General features: G+C 42.6%; 1 protein-coding gene across 1 annotated transcript in view; it reads left to right on the plus strand.

Annotated features, from left to right (window-relative positions):
- The window catches only part of RPF1 (ribosome production factor 1 homolog), a 251272-nt gene that overhangs the window by 53837 nt on the left and 178142 nt on the right, over positions 1 to 19293 (plus strand). The window contains exon 3 of the mRNA XM_044085715.1: positions 6329 to 6409. Coding sequence (XP_043941650.1) covers positions 6329 to 6409 — 81 coding nt within the window. The remainder of the gene's footprint in view (positions 1 to 6328; positions 6410 to 19293) is intronic.

Genomic DNA, 19293 nt, shown 5'->3' on the forward strand with positions numbered 1-19293 from the left:
TAACTAGATAATTGGTTCCCTATATAAATCATTTGCTTAAAATATTCCGTAGTGTTAAGGACAAACGTCCCTATAGTTGCATCTGTTAACTTCAGCCCTAAGTAAGCTAGCTGTTTGTAGTTGCTCAGAAAGGGGTACTCTTCATACAGCATATAATTTAGTGACTTAATCTCTATCGCTTTAATCACGGAGATTAATTATTCACTAAATGATAGGTTAGTGAATAATTCATCCCTGCTGCTTTAGTCTTTTGTGCATTTTATCCAGTGTTCTCTTATCCATCCACGTCAAACTGTGGGTTATCTGGCCCAAGGCCAGCACTTGAGACTCTTCAGCTTCAAAGCTCTTCCACCTCTGCCATAATGCTGTGCACTCCTAAATGTCCTCATATCTCGTTTGCTGCTTTTCTGGGTCAGACATGTTCTCTGAAGCTCTTTTTACCATAAGTGATTATTTTGTTATTGCAGCTTTCTAGTTGTTTGCCTCCTCTTCCAGGATATAATAGAAAGAGTGTCTATTTACTTTATAGTTGTCTGTTTTTATTGCTAACAGGGAGTCCTCCTTTTGGCCGTATTTTTTCTGTATAGTTTGTGTGTGTGTGTTTTTCTCCCACCCACCATTTCCTTCTCTGTTAGAAATGTTCAGGATTAGCTCTTCCTACTATTTTTGCTTGCCTTAAGCGTTTCATCATTAAAATACTTTCCTTATTTTTTCCTGAATGCCTTTGTATATAATTGTGTGCTTGCCTACTTTTCTGATGGATAATACTTCGAACTTTCAGAAGTGTCTGGGGGTGTGGCCACAAACTGCCCCCTTCAAAAACTTCACATGATTGTTGTGTTTGTCTGGGTGTGGCCCACCTAGACTCTGATTTGCAGGACTGTGCTTCCGATGGGGTCAGAGCCTTGGCTGACCACAGATTCAAGCTAATAATGAAGGGGATGCATCCACCTCTTTTGCGGTTGTTCCTCCATTTTCACTTTCTTCATCTAAGAAACTGGGGGAGTACGAGAGAGAGATGGAGAGAAGAAAAAGGAGAGAAGGGAGACAGAAAAGGAGGCCAGGAAATAGCCAATTGATTCTTCAGAGCCATGTGGATAAGACCCCCAAGGCCTTTGCCATCTTTGGCTCAGGTTGTGGATCTGATTACAGTACCATATTAGTACTGATCACCTCATTTATCGGCTCCAGTGTTGGAGTCATTTAGGTCTCCACACCTAGACATCCCAAGCCCCTTCCTATTTGTGGCACCAGAATCCAGTCAGCTCCACTCACCCCTTTTGGCCATCACTCAGGATCTGGAGTTCTGGCCAGAATTCTCCCCTACTCTGGTCAGATCCTTCAACTTTAGGATCTAAGAAGCATAAATACCTGTTCGCCAGCCTGGTAAGCTGTCCTAGATGGCTTGTTTTGCTGGGTCTGCAAAGGTCCACTAGGAATAGCTAGGAATCTGGTTAGGACAAGTTAATTTAAACATTTCCAAAGGCTCAGATGGCCCTGGGGAGCATTCCCTCTCCCTTAACTCAAAGGGAAGAGGTTTGTTTCTCGTGCCCTGAAACTAGCAGTTTCTTTTGGGGGTTCACTGTTTGACACCAGTGATCCTGGATCCATTGTCCACCTGAGTTGCTTCTGTGTGGGTGCTGACAAATTGACTGACTGCAGCACTGACCTCCTCCTTGATGTGTTTAACTCCAGCTTTTTCAGAGCCATCTGCATCCCTGAGCCATGGGGTCAGTGTCAACTGTGGAGTTGGAGTCGTCCTTGCTCCTGGGTGCTTCTGCCTTTGGACAACTTTGTACTGGTGTTGATGTTCAACCCAGCTTGGTTAGTAACTGGAGTGGGAATTTCTCCTAGGTCTGTGGACTTGGGGAGGGGCTCTTTCACTGTTGTCTGGCTTTAGCATTTGTTGTGGAGAAGATTTTGTTTCTGTCAGAGACAGGATCATCACATGTGGTGTCTAATCCATCCAGCTATTCTCATCTTCCTGGGGATTTGGTTTCTTATGAACTTGTCCAGAGGCAGCCCTCATCCAAAGGTTTTGTGGCCTTCGACTTGGGGCTCATTTGCTTCTACTTTGTTGTTCTCTCCACCCCAGGTACAGGGCTGTCCTGCTGCTGCTTTGTCTTTTATTGTCTCATGAGTGGTCCCTCAATCCATTAGTGGCTACATAGATTGTCAGATGCTAGGGTCAGCCATACTGTGATCTCTTTGAATCTCCCCTTCAGCTTTTGTGCCTTGATCCTTGCCAGGGGACAGTCACAGAGGGATGCAGTACTTGCATTCTTGGCCCCTGGGATCTACTCTGTGCTTACTCTTAAAACGGCCCTAATAGTCCGGTTTCTGCAGAAAGTAGCCTGTTTCAGAGCAACCGTAATCCTCATACCCCCATTTAACTGAGACAAGTCTGGATCCTCTTTATGTGGTTTAATTTCTTGCACCCTCCTTGGGTTCTGGATTCCATTCCATTTTTGATATCCCATCCTTTAGGGCAGCCTCGCCCAAATCTGAAATCATTCATGTTGACCACTTGGTTCCACCAATTCCAGTGATGGCCAGAGATCCTAGATTTTCTTAAGAAGTTGTGCATATCTTTTCCCCTTATCAGAATCCCACTACTAGAAAGGTTTATGAAGAAAAGATTTTCTAGTTGGGCCATTTTAAAGGCTTGAATCTCTTTTTTTTTTTTTTTTTTTATGTCCCTACAGGCAGTATTAGATTTTTATTTAGTCTGAAACGAACTACTCTATGGTCAAGGTACAGCTAACACACATTTCAAATTTTCATGTTGATCAGAATAATCTGCCAAGCGCTTCCCTTAGATTGCCAAAAGCCTTTTTGAAGGGTCATGTCTCCAATAAGCGGTCCTAACCCTTCCTGGGATTTGCTTCCTCTTCACCAAGCATTGATCATGGCTCCTTTCTGAATGGCTGTTACTGTAGATTTAAAGCATCTCCCATGAAAAATACTCTTCTTAATTGCAGTTAGTTCACTCGGAAGGGATTTGAAAGTTCAGGCTTTATCCTGCAGCCCCACACTACCTTATTTTTCACAAATAGTTTCATTGCAGAAAAAGCCTTCCTTCTTGCCTATAATAGCTTGTTTGTCTAGCCTGAACCAATCATTTTGATTGCCGGCTTTCTTTCCAAATTTCAATAACAAGGGTGAGTATATGCTCCATTGTCTAGATCTCCATAGACAATTGAGATTTTATTTGGATTGACCAAACAAATTAGAGGATAAGACCAACTTTTTCTGTCATTTTCTAGAGATAAATTGGGAAAACCAGTTTCCAAGGTAACTTTGTGTGGATGTCTTTCTAATTGCATATCTTGTTTGTTCTGTAAAGGTGTATCCCTTAACAAGCCAAAGGCCCACTTTACTAAGGCAGTTGCTACTTCAACTGTTTTTTTGGTTTGGATGATGTTTGTGCAGTGGCTATCTTGGCCAACGCGCATACCTTTGTGGCCCATTATAAACTAAGTAATTAGTCCATGTCTAGGACATCTTTTGGCTTCACCATTTTGTGGAATATTCTCTCCTGATACCTTCCAATTATCTAGCTGAAGACTCTGTCGCACAGGTTGAGGGAATCAGAAAAGACAACATCAGATACAAAGGTTCTGTATTTAACATAATGCTAGATCATTGTTGTATTCTTCCATCTGTTTCAACAATCCTTCCCTCTGTTCCCCTTCCTGTCACTATTATTTATGGCTTTTAGTGAACCTTGAAGGCCGGTCCAAAGTGTATTGTGGAGACCCTGTTGTCTAATCCTCAGTTCTGGTTAGGGGGACTTTCTTTGTGCAAGTGGGGTGTGGAGGGAAAACTTGATTTGAGGAGATTTAGGTGTGTAGAGCATTGTGGGAGAGGAAGTGGCGCTTTGATGCTGAAGATTCTAAAGTGCCAGCCTTGGATCTGATGACCTACAGGTGAGACAGATGTAAGAAGACAGCCCAGCTGTAGCGTTGTGGTAAGTACAGAACTTTTGTTTCTACCATGTCACCTCTGTTCCTTCTAAATTCAAGTCATCTGCATATAATGGCAGCTTGTGAGTGAATGCCTGCAGCTCATAGCTCTTTACTTTCTGTCTGCTTTAACATATTTGCTAAGGGTTCAACATAAGTTAGTGTGTAAAAGAGGGGAAAGAGGACACCTCTTTTTATTATCTCTCCTTAACTTAAAACTTTTGCAAAGTCTGTTTCCTATTTCTACTTATGCTGAGGTATTAAAATTCAAAGATTTCATTAAGTGCACCTACCTGTCAGGAAAGCCCATCACTCTTAGTACTTCAAGTAAATACTGCCAACAAACCCTGTCAAATGCCTTTTTAGCATGCAGTCATTTAATCAGCAATGTTTGGTTATGTTGATATCTTCCTTCAACATAGTTGTTTTCAGTATAAGATATTATGTGTGGATGTACGTGGTGCAATGCCCATCTATTCCAGATCTGTCAGTGAGGCAGGATACAAGCTAAGCTGCTGGCAACTGGTGCAGTAAATAACTTCTAATCCTGGTTAAGTATCGATATGGAGCTGATATCTGTAATGATTTAATGTGATCACAGAAGGAGACTACTAAAATCCTTGCACACCACAGCCGTGAGCTACAGCAAACCATTTAGCATGGTGTAATTCTGTGTACTGTACCAAGTACCATGTGGTTAAGTTCTGTAGTTCAACTTGCTATTATATCTTCTTTTGTAGAACCTTTAGATCATGTGAGCTGACAAGCTAAACTAATGGCATGTAGCTGTTCATCTGTGAGCATGTGAATTCAGACCTTGCAGTTTAAGAAGAGTTCTATCTTTAGGCAATCTTTCCCACATACATTATTTTTCCATTCTCTTAGGCCACATTAACAGAGAAACTTGCTGTACTCTCTGCTGTAGTAGAGAAATTTGCAGAGAAACTTGCTGCAGGTTGTGACTTCAAGATTTACTTGTCTGCTGGCATCCATAAAGAGAAAGTAGATTGTAGTTTACTTGGTGTTTTGTGGCACAGTCAACTGCAAGGTGTTCATATTGTTAACTTCTTTGGAGAATATAGCAAGTCAAATAACTGGTTATAAAATCGTCACACGCACTAGATTTATTTTACTATACCTTAAGTATGAAGAGTTCTTTACTCACATGGTGCATAAATATGTGACTGATTACCTGTGATTCTTCTGGAGATCTTGTCCCATAATTTTTGGAATTTAGGAGTGTTATAGCATTTATGTAAATGCTTTGATGTTTGAAGTGTCTATCCCATTAATCATCTGTAGTGATTTATAGAAGACTAATATGATAGGCTAAGGATTTTGTCAATTTTTAAGGCAGCATTTGGATGGAATATTGACTCTTCTTGATGTTTAAAGATGATAGTCTAGTCTTCCTGTGCTTGCCCTCTGAAAAAAGATGTTGCATATTGAATGAGTTTTTTTTTCTGTCCAAGTCCCGTTAGTGGCGAGGTGTGTTTTCATTTTGTTTTGGTGGATTGGTATTCATCCATTTTGTCATCTGATGTAATAGTTATAGATGAAAAGACTTACTTCAGTCACATTTTAAGTAACTGTTTTATGCACTGATAGATGCTTGATCTTATGGTTGCTTTGCCTGCTGGAAGGGATGCTAACCATCCTAGCTTTCCTGCTAGCTGTATAATGTCACTGAACATATAGCTCAGGTGAGTATATTGCTCACTTAATTTTGGAAGTTATTCCCTTATCTTCTGCTGCAGTTGAAGGTGTATGGGCGCTGCTTTTGATAGTTCTACTTTTGCTTCTATAGAGGTGTTCTCATGCATGTAAAATTGAAGTGTCTTTACTACATTTTAGTCTGATGGGATGAGGGTGTGGCAAAACATTTGCTTCCATTGTTGGGGAACTCTATTCATTTAGTGACCTGAGGTGGTAGAGCACTGTCAAACTGTCTCGAGGATAAAGAATGGGGCTGCTAGGGGCTAGCTGTTTCCTTGGGGGAGCATGGAGAGATTTCAGTTTGTTTTAAATCTGCCATTTGTTGATGACCAGCAACAGGGATACCAGCATGACTGATTCCATCTGCAAAAGACATGCACTTTACAAGTGGATTTGCAAGATGCCAAGGCCCTCCCTTGAAAGCCCATGCTTGAAGTAGGGAAGGTTATGAAATTGGATGGGTGATACTGTTGAGTGTACTCAGTAGACATGGTCATTGTATGTGTCCTTACTCAACTTTTTTCCAGCTGTTCATTTTCTCAGCTATCATTAAAATAAATTGTTGGCCTAAAAGTCAGTAGTATAAAATATGTTTGTATGCAAGAATATATTTGTTACACTGATTTTTGCTTTATTTTCTGTTGTAGGCACCGCCAAAGCCAGTTCCCAAGACTATTGAAAATCAGCGAGTTTATGATGAAACTGTAGTAGATCCTACTGATGAAGAGGTAGGTTGTATTTTTTTAATAAAAATGGATGGTATTTCATTTCTGTAGAAACAAATCTCTCAGTGTTTTTTATTGCGCCACTAAAATAATCATTTGATGACTTAATTATCACAGAAATGTGTGATCAGCATGCCAAAATGTATTTAGTAGTCTCATGTAAAACTAAAAGAATAATCATTTGATGACTTGACTCTGATTAGAATGTACATGATTGATTGGTATGCTAGAAAAGGAAAGTTACAAGTAAAAGCGCTTCTATTATTGAAAATTTGTATTAGTATTGAATTGTATATTTACAGCTTTATTAAAAGTAAATTATATATTATTGATTGTGTTGCTGGTCACACAGTGTACTTTCCAGAACATGCTGTGTACTTTGTTGCCTGAAACTGTACTAACTTCAGCTTGAAATTCTTTGTTAGGTACTTAACATTGCTATCCACTGTAACATTGTTGTCCAGTGTCTGGAGAAATGTTGACGTCAAGACGTGGCCTTCCAGTCCAAGGTAGTACTCCAAGAGTTCTGGTAAATGGAGAAAAAGTATGAAAAGACATGTCAAGCAAAATCTAGAGAGAAGTCTGGGGGGCATTTGGGGTCAAGACCCTCTCAGCATGATCAGCTGCAACTCAGCCAGGTGACCACCACGTCCCCCTTTCCACTCCATTTGGACTGCCCAACCTTGCCATTACCTCCCTTTCAAATCCGACCCCCCCCCCCCGTCCTTTGGGGGATGCTTGCCCATCTTTCTAAGTAGATGGGAAGAAATTACTTGGGCAAATTGTTGCTAAATTTTATGTGAAATGGGTACAGCCTTCGTTTCCCAGAAAAACTAGAGAATTGAGTAATGGGGAAATTCACCCAGTACTCCTAGATCAACTGGAGCTTATTCTGCAATTTTTTAAAAATGTGCTAGACACAAGCCGTGGAAAAGGTTCTCCCAGGGGAGGAAGGTAGAGTATTTTACTTCAGGCTGTTTCTTGCTCAAAGAAAAGGGCCCTGGAAATCAGTTGTGAAAGTTTCCTTCTTAAATAGGTTTCTACAGGTCACCAGCTTTATGATGCTTGCCCTACAAGAATGTCTTCCACTCGTTCCTCAAGGAATCTTCATGTTAACCCTGTACATAAGACATGTACCTACATGTTTTTGTAATCAAAATAACAAAGGAGGCATCGAAGAGTTGCAGCAGGGGATGAAGTTCACTTCACATCCTTGACCTTTGGCTTATCCACTACCCCAGAGTATTCATAAAGTGTATAGCTCCAGTGGTTGCATTTTCGGGGCAAAAGACATTTGAATTTATACTTACCTAGACTATTTCCTGCTCTTAGAGTCCTGCCAAGTGCCACAAATTTTCTAAATTTTACCACAAACTGTTTCTGGGACCTGAAGCTGACTGTCAACAGGGAAAAAATATCTGGTACCCTTTCAGAAAGTGATTTTATTGGTGGAGTGCCTTAGCATGTGTGTGTGGAGCCTTCACTTCTCTAGGAGAAACTAGAGGTATTGGAAGGACCACTTTGTCATTTCCTTTTAGAAGGTGGGTATCATAGCCAATGAATACTGCAAACTTGTAAGATACGTGGCGATGTGCATTTTGTTTTTTTTCTCTCAGTGTGCTTCCACGTGAGGGAACTACAGTGGTACTCTAGACACCAGTGATCTCAGTACATTCACCTTCTCAAGGCCAGGATTTCCCTGCTACTATGTTTAATGACATGGTGGAACCATCACTATACCTAGAAGATGGGAGTGCCTTTCCTCCCTCCAGCCAACAATGATTGTTACCACTGACTCCTGTTACATAGCATTAGGAGCTTATTTAGGGAATCAGAGGGAGGGGTGGGTGTGTTGTAAATAAATAACACGTACATGTCAAGGAATTGATGGTGCTTATCCTGGCCCTAAAAGCCTTTCTCCCTGTTCTGAAGGGGCGAATGTTGCTGGTGAGTACAGATAATAGCCAGATAGCCACAGAAGTGGGAATTATCATTATGGACATGCATAGTTCCCCAGTATAGAATGTGGTGGCAGACAGATTGAGCTCATCCCAGTCAGTACCTCCTGAATAAGTGTTACACAGGCACATATTTCTCGACTTGATCGGGAAATGGAGAGTATGGATAATAGACTGTTTGCTTCCCATTTGAACAGATAGACGAGAAAGCTTTGCTCCAGGGTAGCAATTCCGGAAGACTTGGAGGACAAATGCATTATTTGCTTTTCAGTACTGCACTGGTTTTATTTATTTGCTTAACAGTACTGCACTGGTTTTATTTATTTCCTTGACTGAATTATTTACTTTTCGGTGTCTGCATTAATATATTTGCTGAACTCTGGTTGAATTTTTGTTTTTCTCCCACCCTTCCACCCAACTGCTGCTGTTGTGTTCTTAAAGTTGGTGGCTTTTGCTGTTGCCTGCCGCTACTGTGAGTTTGAGGTGAACTCATTCCAGAGTGGAAAAACTGGTCAAACAGCTTCTGTGTTATCTGATTGCCTCAAGGTGTGTCTTTGGGAAGGGTCTTTTATCTTGCTGGTAACCTCTGGTTGATTTTTTGTTTTTCTCCCACCCTTCCACCCATCTGTTGTTGTGTTATTAAAGATGGTGGCTTTTGCTGTTGCCTGCCCCATTGTAAATTTGATCTGGGACACTCCTCCCAGTCCCATCTCATTAGCGTATTCTACCTAATACAGAGATCATTTGAGAAGGCCCAACCCCTTAGTTCCTTAACATTGAATTATCTTCTTTTTCTCCTATTTCCCTTTCTGCTTTACTAACAAAACAAAAAAAAACTTCTACTGTATTTGTTTCCTCCTCCTCCTACTCTGTTACTTCACCTTGCTTTTTCTGCTACTTGCTGCGGCTTGTTCTCTAAAGTGTTCAATTGCATCCTTTCTGTTACATTTATTACTGCTTGTTTATAGCCTGTTCAGTTATTCTAAGCCTCTTAGATGTTCTTCGTCTTCCATTGCTGCAGTCCTGACTATTGGGTATAGTCCGCGTCCAGTCGGCCCGAATACCAGAGTATAAGGCTGACGTCGGTCAGGGCGCATTAGACTGACGTCAGTACGTCAGGGTACTAATGCGCATGACCGACGTCATATCCTCAGTCTTTTTTGCCGCATGGTCCGATGCAGAAGCAGTTTTGCGAGTGCAGGTTGGCGTACTGAATATTTCCGAAACCGGAGTTTCAGACCGAAACAGAGTTGGCTAAGTACCCCGTTGGGGAACATTTTGTTTTTTTCTTGCCTCAGTATTTTACCGGATGTCAGAAAAAGTGAATAACTGTATTTCTTGTGGGAAACAGATACCGCATAGGGATTATCATACCTTGTGTATACCTTGCTTAGGGCCTGAGCACGACGTTGTTGGTTGCCGCTCTTGTGCTAGATTTAACAAACGCACTATTAAGAGGAGGTTAGACTGTGCCAGGTTAGTGTTTGGGAAGCGTTGCAATTATAACATGCCGCCGGATGCTCCGGCCCGCTTCTCAAGAAGCGCAAGGATAAAACAGTGAAGCCTAGGGTTGAGGAACCGGCAGTCCCGGACGCCGGTTCTTTAGAGGGCTCAGTGGACCGGGGGGTTTGCCAGGGGTTCCCAGGGAGCCCCGGGCAGAAACAATACTTTTACAGGATGTGCCTTCTCAGGGGGTAGGCCAGGCTGAGGGGCTTCTCAGGTGACTGTTCTTCCCTCTCTTCCCAAGGTAGTTAGAGCCTCTCCTTCTGTTGCCAAAACTTCTTTAAGAGGTAGGCCTAGTTCAGCTTTACTGGGGGCTTCTCCTAGCATTTCGGGTTCTGTACCTAAGAAACATATGCTTAAAATGGCAGAAGATTTGATTACTATGATTAGGGGTTCTATGCCCCCGCCTGATAAGAGGCCTAGGGTGGAACCGGAGTTTGATAGTTTTGAACAGTGTTCAGAGGCTTCAGAATCTTCTGTGGAAGAGATGCAGGAGTATCCCACTTATTCTGATTCTGATGTGGATGATTCCACTCCTACAGCTTCTCCGCCTGAGGATTTCTCATTTTCAGAGACTTTGCATTCCATGAGGGAGCACTTTAAATGGGAAGGCCAGGATTACTCCGATTCAGGAAAAGGCTTAGGGAGTTCTTGTTTTACCCCAGCATAGGCCTTTAGCTATTCCTCCTGTGTTGAATGTGGTGGAAGATGTTTTGCAGAGGCTTCCCTGAACCCTGATTCTTTGCCTCCTGCTCCTGTTAAGCCTGATAGGTATTATAGGGTGCCCGAAGCTCATAAATATTTGTTTAAGAGTCCTAGGCGGACCCAGAAACTATTTCTCAAGGGCCTAAGGGTGTAAAGGCCTCTGTGGTTAAAATCCTGTTCCCACTGATAAAGAGGCAAGGGCTTTGGATAGGTGGGGAAAGAAAGTGTATACTTCTTCCACTCTAGCCATGAGAGCTTTGAATTGTCAGTTTCACATGCTAAAATATCAGAATTATCTCCTTTCACAATTGAAATCTAAGGTGGATGCTTTGGCGGAAGGTATTGAGTGTAAAGAGTTGCTGGATTTGGTTCATGTGTCTGAACAAGTGGGTAAGCATTCTTTGCAATGTGGTTTTGATGCTGTACAGGCCTCCTCGAGGGTGGCTGCTACCAGTTCTGTTCTTCGCAGGCATGCCTGGTTGAAGGATCAGAATTTAGCTGAGCATGTTAAGACAAGGATTTTGGATGCTCCTTTACAGTCTGATGTGTTGTTTGGATCGCCTGTGGAAGCAGTTTTAAAGAAAATGGAGGACAAAGCTAAGTCTATGCAAACTGTTAAAGATTTTTTGCAGGTGCAGCCACCGAAGTTTAGTAGAAATTGGCCTGCTAAGGGGTGGACATATCCTGCTTATGATTCTCAGTCTAGAGGTAGGTCTAGACGTGGTAGGGGCAGGGCTCAAGGTTCTTTTAGGCCTAGAACAGGGAGTTCACCTGCTCAGACTTCTGGTGAGGGCAGGGGTCAGTCCTTTCGTAAACAGACCCAATGACCTGTCTTTTCAGCTGCCAGCAGATTCACGTTTGGCAGCTCCTTTGGGAGGAAGACTGTCTCTTTTCAAAGAAAATTGGGATTTAATTACTCAAGACAAATGGGTGTTGGATATCATTCACCACGGTTACAGATTTTATTTCCATACAATGCCCCTTTCAAAGGCATGCCAGACGTTCCTCCTCCACAAAGAAAAGAGGCTCACAAGCAAGTTTCTCAGTTACTTCACATAGGGGCCATTCAGCCAGTCCCTGTATCAGAAAGGGGCCTAGGATTTTATTCTCGCCTGTTCCTTGTACCAAAGAAGGGAAACACGTGGAGACCAATTTTGGATTTATCTATCCTCAACACTTATCTGGACATTCCCAAGTTCAAGATGTTGACGTTACAACAGTTTTACCTCTGCTGGGCAAAAATCACTGGATGGTAACTTTAGATCTCAAAGAAGCTTACCTTCATGTGCCTATAAGGCTAAGTTGCAGGAAGTATCTGCGGTTTCGAGCTGGAAATTCTCATTATCAGTTCTCTGCATTGCCCTTTGGCTTATCTACTGCCCAGAGTGTTCACAAAGGTTCTGGCTCCAGTAATAGCTTATTTCAGGCTTCAAGGAATTCAAATCTATCCTTACTTGGACGACTGCCTGATTCTGGCTCAAGAAAAGGAAGTTCTTCTACAGCACCTGGAATATGTTATCGCAGTGCTAAGATGCCTAGGGTATTCTGTGAACGAAATAAAGTCCAGTCTAGTACCCTCTCAAGACATGTGCTTTCTGGGTGTGAGACTGAATACAGCAGCCCAGATGGCCTTTTTAACCCCGGACAAACAAAAGAGTCTGTCACTTTACTTCCATCAACTATCTCATCAGTCCGTGCTGACTGCAAGGACAGTCCTTCAAGCATTAGGGTTCATGGCATCTTGTATTCTGGTGCTTCCCAATGCCAAACTGCATATGAGGAAGTTACAATGGTATCTCAAAATGTATGGACACAGCACTGCCAGGATTTGGACACTGTCATTCCAATAATACCTTGCCTTCAAAAGAATTCTTGTGGTGGGCTCAGGAATGTCACCTAAACAAGGGACTGTCTGTGACCCGGCCAGAGGCAAGTCAAATCTTGACGACAGATGCCTCGGACATTGCTTGGGGAGCTCATCTAAATGGAAAGTGGATACAAGACAAGTGGCCTGCCAGACTACAGCATCTACATATCAACATGAAAGAGATGTTAGCAGTCCAGTTTGCATTAATGGCTTTCAAGGAGTTACTTCTTCCAGGGCAGGTGTTGATTCTAACAGACAACACTACTGTCATGTGGTACATCAACAAGCAAGGAGGAACACATTCTTATCCTCTATGCAGGCAAGCAATGATTTTATGGGAGACTGCGCTAAGCCTGCAACTAACTCTTCAGGCAAGGTTTCTGCCAGGAGCACAGAACTCCTTAGCAGATGTGTTAAGCAGACAAATCATGGATCCCCACGAGTGGAAACTGGATCTTCATGTATTTCAGAAACTGACAGTGTCATGGGGAACTCCAGACATAGATCTGTTCGCTTCTCCACTAAACCACCAGCTGCCAAAGTATTGCACAAAGGGGTTTCATCACACAGCTTGGAAAGTGGATGCTCTGTCTTTCAGTTGGAAAAACCTTCATGTGTATGCCTTTCCACCTCTACCTCTTCTTCCAAAGGTACTGTTAAAGGTCAGACAAGACAGGCCAAGGATGATTTTGATAGCTCCAGATTGGCCTCGACAACACTGGTACCCTCTACTACGGAGTCTGGTACAGAAGCCTCCATGGCCTTTACCTCTGATTCCTCATCTGTTATCTCAGAAGGACGGTCATCTGCTCAATGTCAAGCTACACTCTCTTCATCTAACAGCTTGGCATATTCTGTGTTGAAACACAGCAGGTCTCAACTTCCTCAACAAGTTTTAAATGTGATTATGGAAGCTAGAAGACCTAGTACAAGGAAAGTGTATGCAGAAAAATGGAAGAGATTTTTATTTTGGAGTACAGCAAAGAATTTGGAGATTTCTGAGCCTAATTTGAGTGTGGCTCTTCAATATCTTACTGAATTACTGGACAAAGGTTTGTCCTTCTCTTCCATAAAGATTCATGCTGCAGCAATTTCAGCTCACTATGATTGTGACCCACCTATGTTTTCGCATCCTTTGTTCAAGCAGTTTCTTAGAGGGGCAAAGAATATAAGACCCCCACGTAGAGCTCCTACTCCTGCTTGGGATCTCAATTTTGTGTTGGAAAAACTTACTCTACAACCTTTTGAGCCTGCAGCTACTGCTGAATTGAAATACTTGTCATGGAAGACTGCTTTTCTGTTGGCTATTACTTCTGCAAGAAGGGTGTCTGAGTTGCAGGCCCTTATGGCAGTAGAGCCTTTTTTGATTTTCCATAAGGATAGGGTATCATTACGTACTAATCCTTCTTTTATGCCTAAGGTGGTTTCTAGTGTGGCTTTGAACCAAACTATTCATTTGCCTACGTCTTTTGCAGACCCTCAAAATAAAGGGGAAAAGATTTTGCACACTTTAGATGTACACAGGCAATTGCGTTATTATTTAAGCAGGACTAAGGATTTTAGGCAGTCTCAGCAGTTGTTTGTTTCTTTTGCTTTGAGTTCTCAGGGCAAGCCTGTGTCAAAACAAACTATTTCTAGGTGGATTGGCTTTTGCATTGCATTTTGTTATTCCCATCATGGCAAGGAGATTCCAGCTGGGATTAGGCCTCATTCCACTAGGGCTACTGCCACTTCAACAGCATTTCTAAGAGGGGTGGCTACTAAGGATATTTTGGAAGCAGCTACTTGGAGTTCAGTGCATACTTTCTCTAAGCATTATCACCTTCCTATCTACTCTAAGTCTAGGGCTGGTTTTGCCACAGCTGTTTTGCAAGGCATGTTGTCAGCTCCTACTTCTTTATAATTTGGCAGCCTGCCTTACCTGTGCTTTGGGATTCTACCCAATAGTCAGGACTGCATCAATGGAAGGCGAAGAACATAGTACAGTTTTGTACCTACCATAAATGTAGATGTTCGAGGATTCCATTGCTGCAGTCCAATTTACCCTCCCTCCTTCCCTCTGTATTTAGGGGTGGTTGTGTAGGTGAGTTTACATGTTTATATTTTTGTATATATTGTTGTATATATTGTACATGTTTTTGGTGCAGGTTTTTTGGGACTTGTCTTTTTAGGGTCTTCTGACATCTGGGGCAAGAAAAGACTGAGGATATGACGTCGGTCATGCGCATTAGTACCCTGACGTACTGACGTCAGTCTAATGCGCCCTGACCGACGTCAGCCTTATACTCTGGTATTCGGGCCGACTGGACGCGGACTATACCCAATAGTCAGGACTGCAGCAATGGAATCCTCGAACATCTACATTTATGGTAGGTACAAAACTGTACTTTTTGGTGTAAGCAGTTGAGTTTTAGGCCTATCCTTTAGCTCTCCCTGGACTTTCTCTCTCAGATTCTGACAAATATGGATGGACAATTTCCTACAGTTTCTCCTGCCAGTCTGGTTGATATGGGCATCCTGAGACAGTGTAGCAACTGCCTCATGTACACAGACAACCACCTATTACTGCCACCTAGGAGCACAATTTGCGAGAGATACAATTACATTAGGAACCTTAGAGTCTATGTTGTCTCCCTCACAAGCCAGTATATCTGGCACTGAGGTTATCAACACAATCACAACAGCTAAAACACCACCCACACCTACGCAAAACAAACCCACATATGTGGATGTCCTCAACATAAACATACCCAAACAAAGGAGACCTCCGAGGCAAAAACACACTGTATTTCCACAGCTCTCCTCACCACGTACCATGCATAATTCACACATCTGTGTCTCGCAACCTATAAGGCTAAACCATAAACCCAACATATTAGTCATAGGAGACTCCACTGTGAGACACTCAGATGTGCCTCTCACCAGGCTGGATAAGGAGAAAGTCACAGTTAGTTGTCTGTCAGGGGCCAGAATCCGCCATATCACATACGCACTCAAGTCTCTCAACAACAGGTACTGTTATGACTCTGTCATAGTCCATGTTGGTGTGACTTGAGACATACCTCCTTGGACTATCTGAAGAGAAATATGATTTAACTCGCTGAATACGTGTCCCAGGCAGGTATATCCGTAGCTTTAAGCAGCATTCTACTGTTAGCCAGAATGATGCCACAATACAAACAGAAAATGATTTTTTTTTTTTTTTTTTTTTTTTTTTAACAATTGGCTTAGATTCTGGTGTCATTCCATGGGGGATCCAGTGCCTGACAGCCTGGGAAGATATGATTGACAGACCATGATGCTTTGCCAGTAATGGCCTGCATGTGTTTAAGTTGGGGTTCAGGCTTCTGACAAAGGCTCTTGCCTCTCCCATAGTGCCTTTTTTAGGAAAAGCGAGGAGGTTAAAACTACCAACCTAAACATTTCAACAAAACGCAAATTAAAGGTCATGCTGCTAAATGCCAGGAAACTAAACATGAAACTGCACTCATTGCAAGCATTCATAACCCTGGAAGATGCTGACATCTGTGCAGTCACAGAGACCTGGTTCAAAGCTGCGGACAGCACCTCAGCCTTACCTGGTTACTCATCCTGTCATACATTCAGACTCCAAACTGAGGGTAGTAAAGCTAAAGGAGGTGGAGTTTCTATCTATATATATATATATATATATATATATATATATATATATATATATATATATATTATTATTATTATTATTATTATTATTATTATTATTATTATTATTATTATTAAAGACATGCACACCTCCAGGCTGGTCAAAATAGAATGACATACACGAGACTCTTCAGGTGCAGGTAACCCATGACAAGACTGCTATACAAATCAAAGCTAGCTACTGGCCCCCAAATCTGGCTCAAGATGTCCAATCCGCCTATCTGGACCTCCTCAACTCCATCAAGATTCAAGCCTTTACCCTGATCCTGGGTGACTTTAACTATCCAAGCATAGACTGGAATAACTACTCATGCCAAAACACAAATGCCCAGAGATTCCTCGATTTTGTCAATGCAAATGCTTTGAACAGCTAGTCTATACCCCCACAAGAGGTGATAATATCTTGGTCTTGGTATTAACCAACATGAGTAACCACTGCAGCATCCCTCCAGTATCATCCTCCCTGGTAAGATCTGACCATAAAGCAGTCTCTTTCGAAGTCATCATCTTCCCCCTTCCCCCCTCTGAGGGATGGTATAAACAGTTTCACAGCCACTTCCCCCTCTCTAGGAACTGGCACCAGTATCCAAAATTTTACCAAAGCACTATACAAACATGTATATAGATGCATGGGATCAGGAATACCCGACAGGACTAAATCATGCTCCACATGGAAGAGTAAACTCTTCTGGTGGACATTTGCAATAAATAAACTCTATAACAAAAGGAAAATAATTGCTGTTGAGGACCAAGAAGGAGCAGGTGCCCAATTGGAAGCTATCTCTCCTTAGCCTGAACAAGCAAATAAGAACACTAGTGAAATCCTCTAAATGCAAACTTCTAGTCCAAATTGGCCACATCTACTAGAGACGGTCATAAGGCCTTCTTCACATATGTCCGCAATCTCAAAGGAAACACCCAGATCTGTTCAGAACTTGTGGTCAAGGACACCACATATAACAAATGCCGTAGATATAGCAAACTTGCTGTTTGACAGATTCAGCGAAAATTTCACCTGTGTCCCCCTCATCAGTAAATCGGAACGTTTTCAGTATCTGCCCCCTTCCCCTTATTTCCAGAGAACAGGTCATCACTGCTGTCTCAAAGGCAAAAAATACAGCCTCCATGGGACCCGATAACATCCTAGGCTGCATCCTATATGAACTCAGGCAGGGACGTGCAGCACCATTAGTCGCCCTGTTCAACCAAAGCCAGAGTACCAGCTTTGTCCAAGTGGAGGACGGCCACAGTCATCCCTTTGCACAAAAGTGGAGCGTCCACCGATCTGTGAAATTATAGCTCCATCACCCTAATTAGCCTGATCTGCAAGGCCATTGAACTTTTTATCATTAACAAGGACATTGGCATCCTCCAAACATGGTCATGTTTGTTAAATTTGGTTGACTTCTTTGAGACAGTTGCCAGAGCCACGGATGAGGGGAAGACTGTGCACACCACCTACCTTGACCTGGTCAAAGCCTTCAACGCTATTCTCCACTCGGACATAATAGATAAACTCTCTCAACTAGGCATCAAATTCATATGTTACCAGATGGGTAGCTAACTGGTTCACTGATAAAGCCCACCTAGTCAAATTAGGGGAAGCCATCTCTAGCAGTACACCTGTGACGAGTGGTATACCCCAGGGTTTGGTGTTGGGGCCTCCGTTATTTGGGATATACTTCTCTGAGGTGTAGGCCAAAACCAGTGGGCTATGGCTGACCAAGTTTGCAGATGACTGCAAGCTGGGTGCTGTCATCAATTCCCCTAGTAATGTGAACATCCTCCAAGTGGGTCTCACCCAAACAAATGACTGGTGCCAGAAACATGGCCTCAAGCTGAATACCAAAAAATACATCTTCATCCCCTTTGGGGAGAATGATGTCCCCACAAAGTATCACATTAGTAATATCCTAAGCATGCAATCGGTCATGAGGGATTTGGGTACCCAGATTGATAGCAACTTGACTTTTGACCACCATGTTGCTTCCATTGTACGTAAAGCTTTTCTACATGGCCCACCTCATAAGTAAGGGTATCTCATCCAAGGACAAGGGGGTCGTAACATCCCTGTATTCTTCCCTTATAAGGCCCATTGTTGAGTACAATACCCTTTTTGGCATGTACCTCGCAAAGCACATGCAGCAGCTGGAGAGATCACAGAAGTTCCTCACCAGGAGAATCCAGGGCCTTAAAAATCTACCATACATAGGCTAAAAGCCATATCCCTCTACTCTGTTTCATACAGACTCCTCAGAGGTGACGTCTGTCTGGCATACAATGCGATCGCGGACCCCGCCTTGATGGGACTGCTGCACATCTGCAAGTCAAGCTCCACTTGTGTAAACTGTACACACAGCCTCAACCTGGTATGTGGCATCAATAGGACTTGTTGGCAGGACAGATTTGTGTCCCAGAGACTCAGCCCATCTATGGAATAGACTACCTCTCCATGTCAAGCAGAGTACCTTTTTCCCCCTTTTTAAGCGCAAACTGGATAACTGGATGGGAAATAGAAAATATTTCCTGGGATTCCACCCGTGTCGCTGCTGGACAGGGGCATCGGGTGCTGACTTGTCTAATCATGGGCAAGGCTTAAAATGGACTCGAGGCCAATAGCCTAGTAACTTCCTATGATTGAATTGGACAGGTAAGTTCTTGTACACTTCCCTCCCATACATTTGATCTCCAGTGTATTGACCATAATGAAGGATGAGAGATAGAAAATGCTTTTCATAATCTCCTTAGTGGCCAAGACAATGCTGCTTCCCTTCCATGTACAGTATGGCAAGCTGACATCAGGAGAAGGTCCCTACCACATTAAGGCTGATGGCCTGGATGTTCTCACCATGATCCAAAGCAAGCACAAGTAATCAAAGGGTGTGCTAAATATTATGAAGGAGACTAGAGAAACCAGCAGAAGTTCTTGCCTAACAAAGTGGAAGACCTTAGTCTTCTGGTGCTAGTCCAGAAACCTCATCTCCAGAAAGGCTAGAGTGGTATTGGTTCTGGAATACCCATCAGACCTCTACAAATCTGGTTTGGTTTACACATCTTTAAAAGTGCATGTTTGTGCTGTTATAGGTCTGTCTGACAATGGAGCACTCTCCCAGTTGGCAGAAATACAGATTGAAAAGAGCTTTTTAGTCTTCTATTTCTCTGTACTCTTCTTGTCC

This window comes from Protopterus annectens, chromosome 10.part0, assembly GCF_019279795.1.
Source record: "Protopterus annectens isolate FY-2018-M chromosome 10.part0, PAN1.0, whole genome shotgun sequence".
In the NCBI taxonomy this organism is placed as follows: domain Eukaryota; kingdom Metazoa; phylum Chordata; order Ceratodontiformes; family Protopteridae; genus Protopterus; species Protopterus annectens.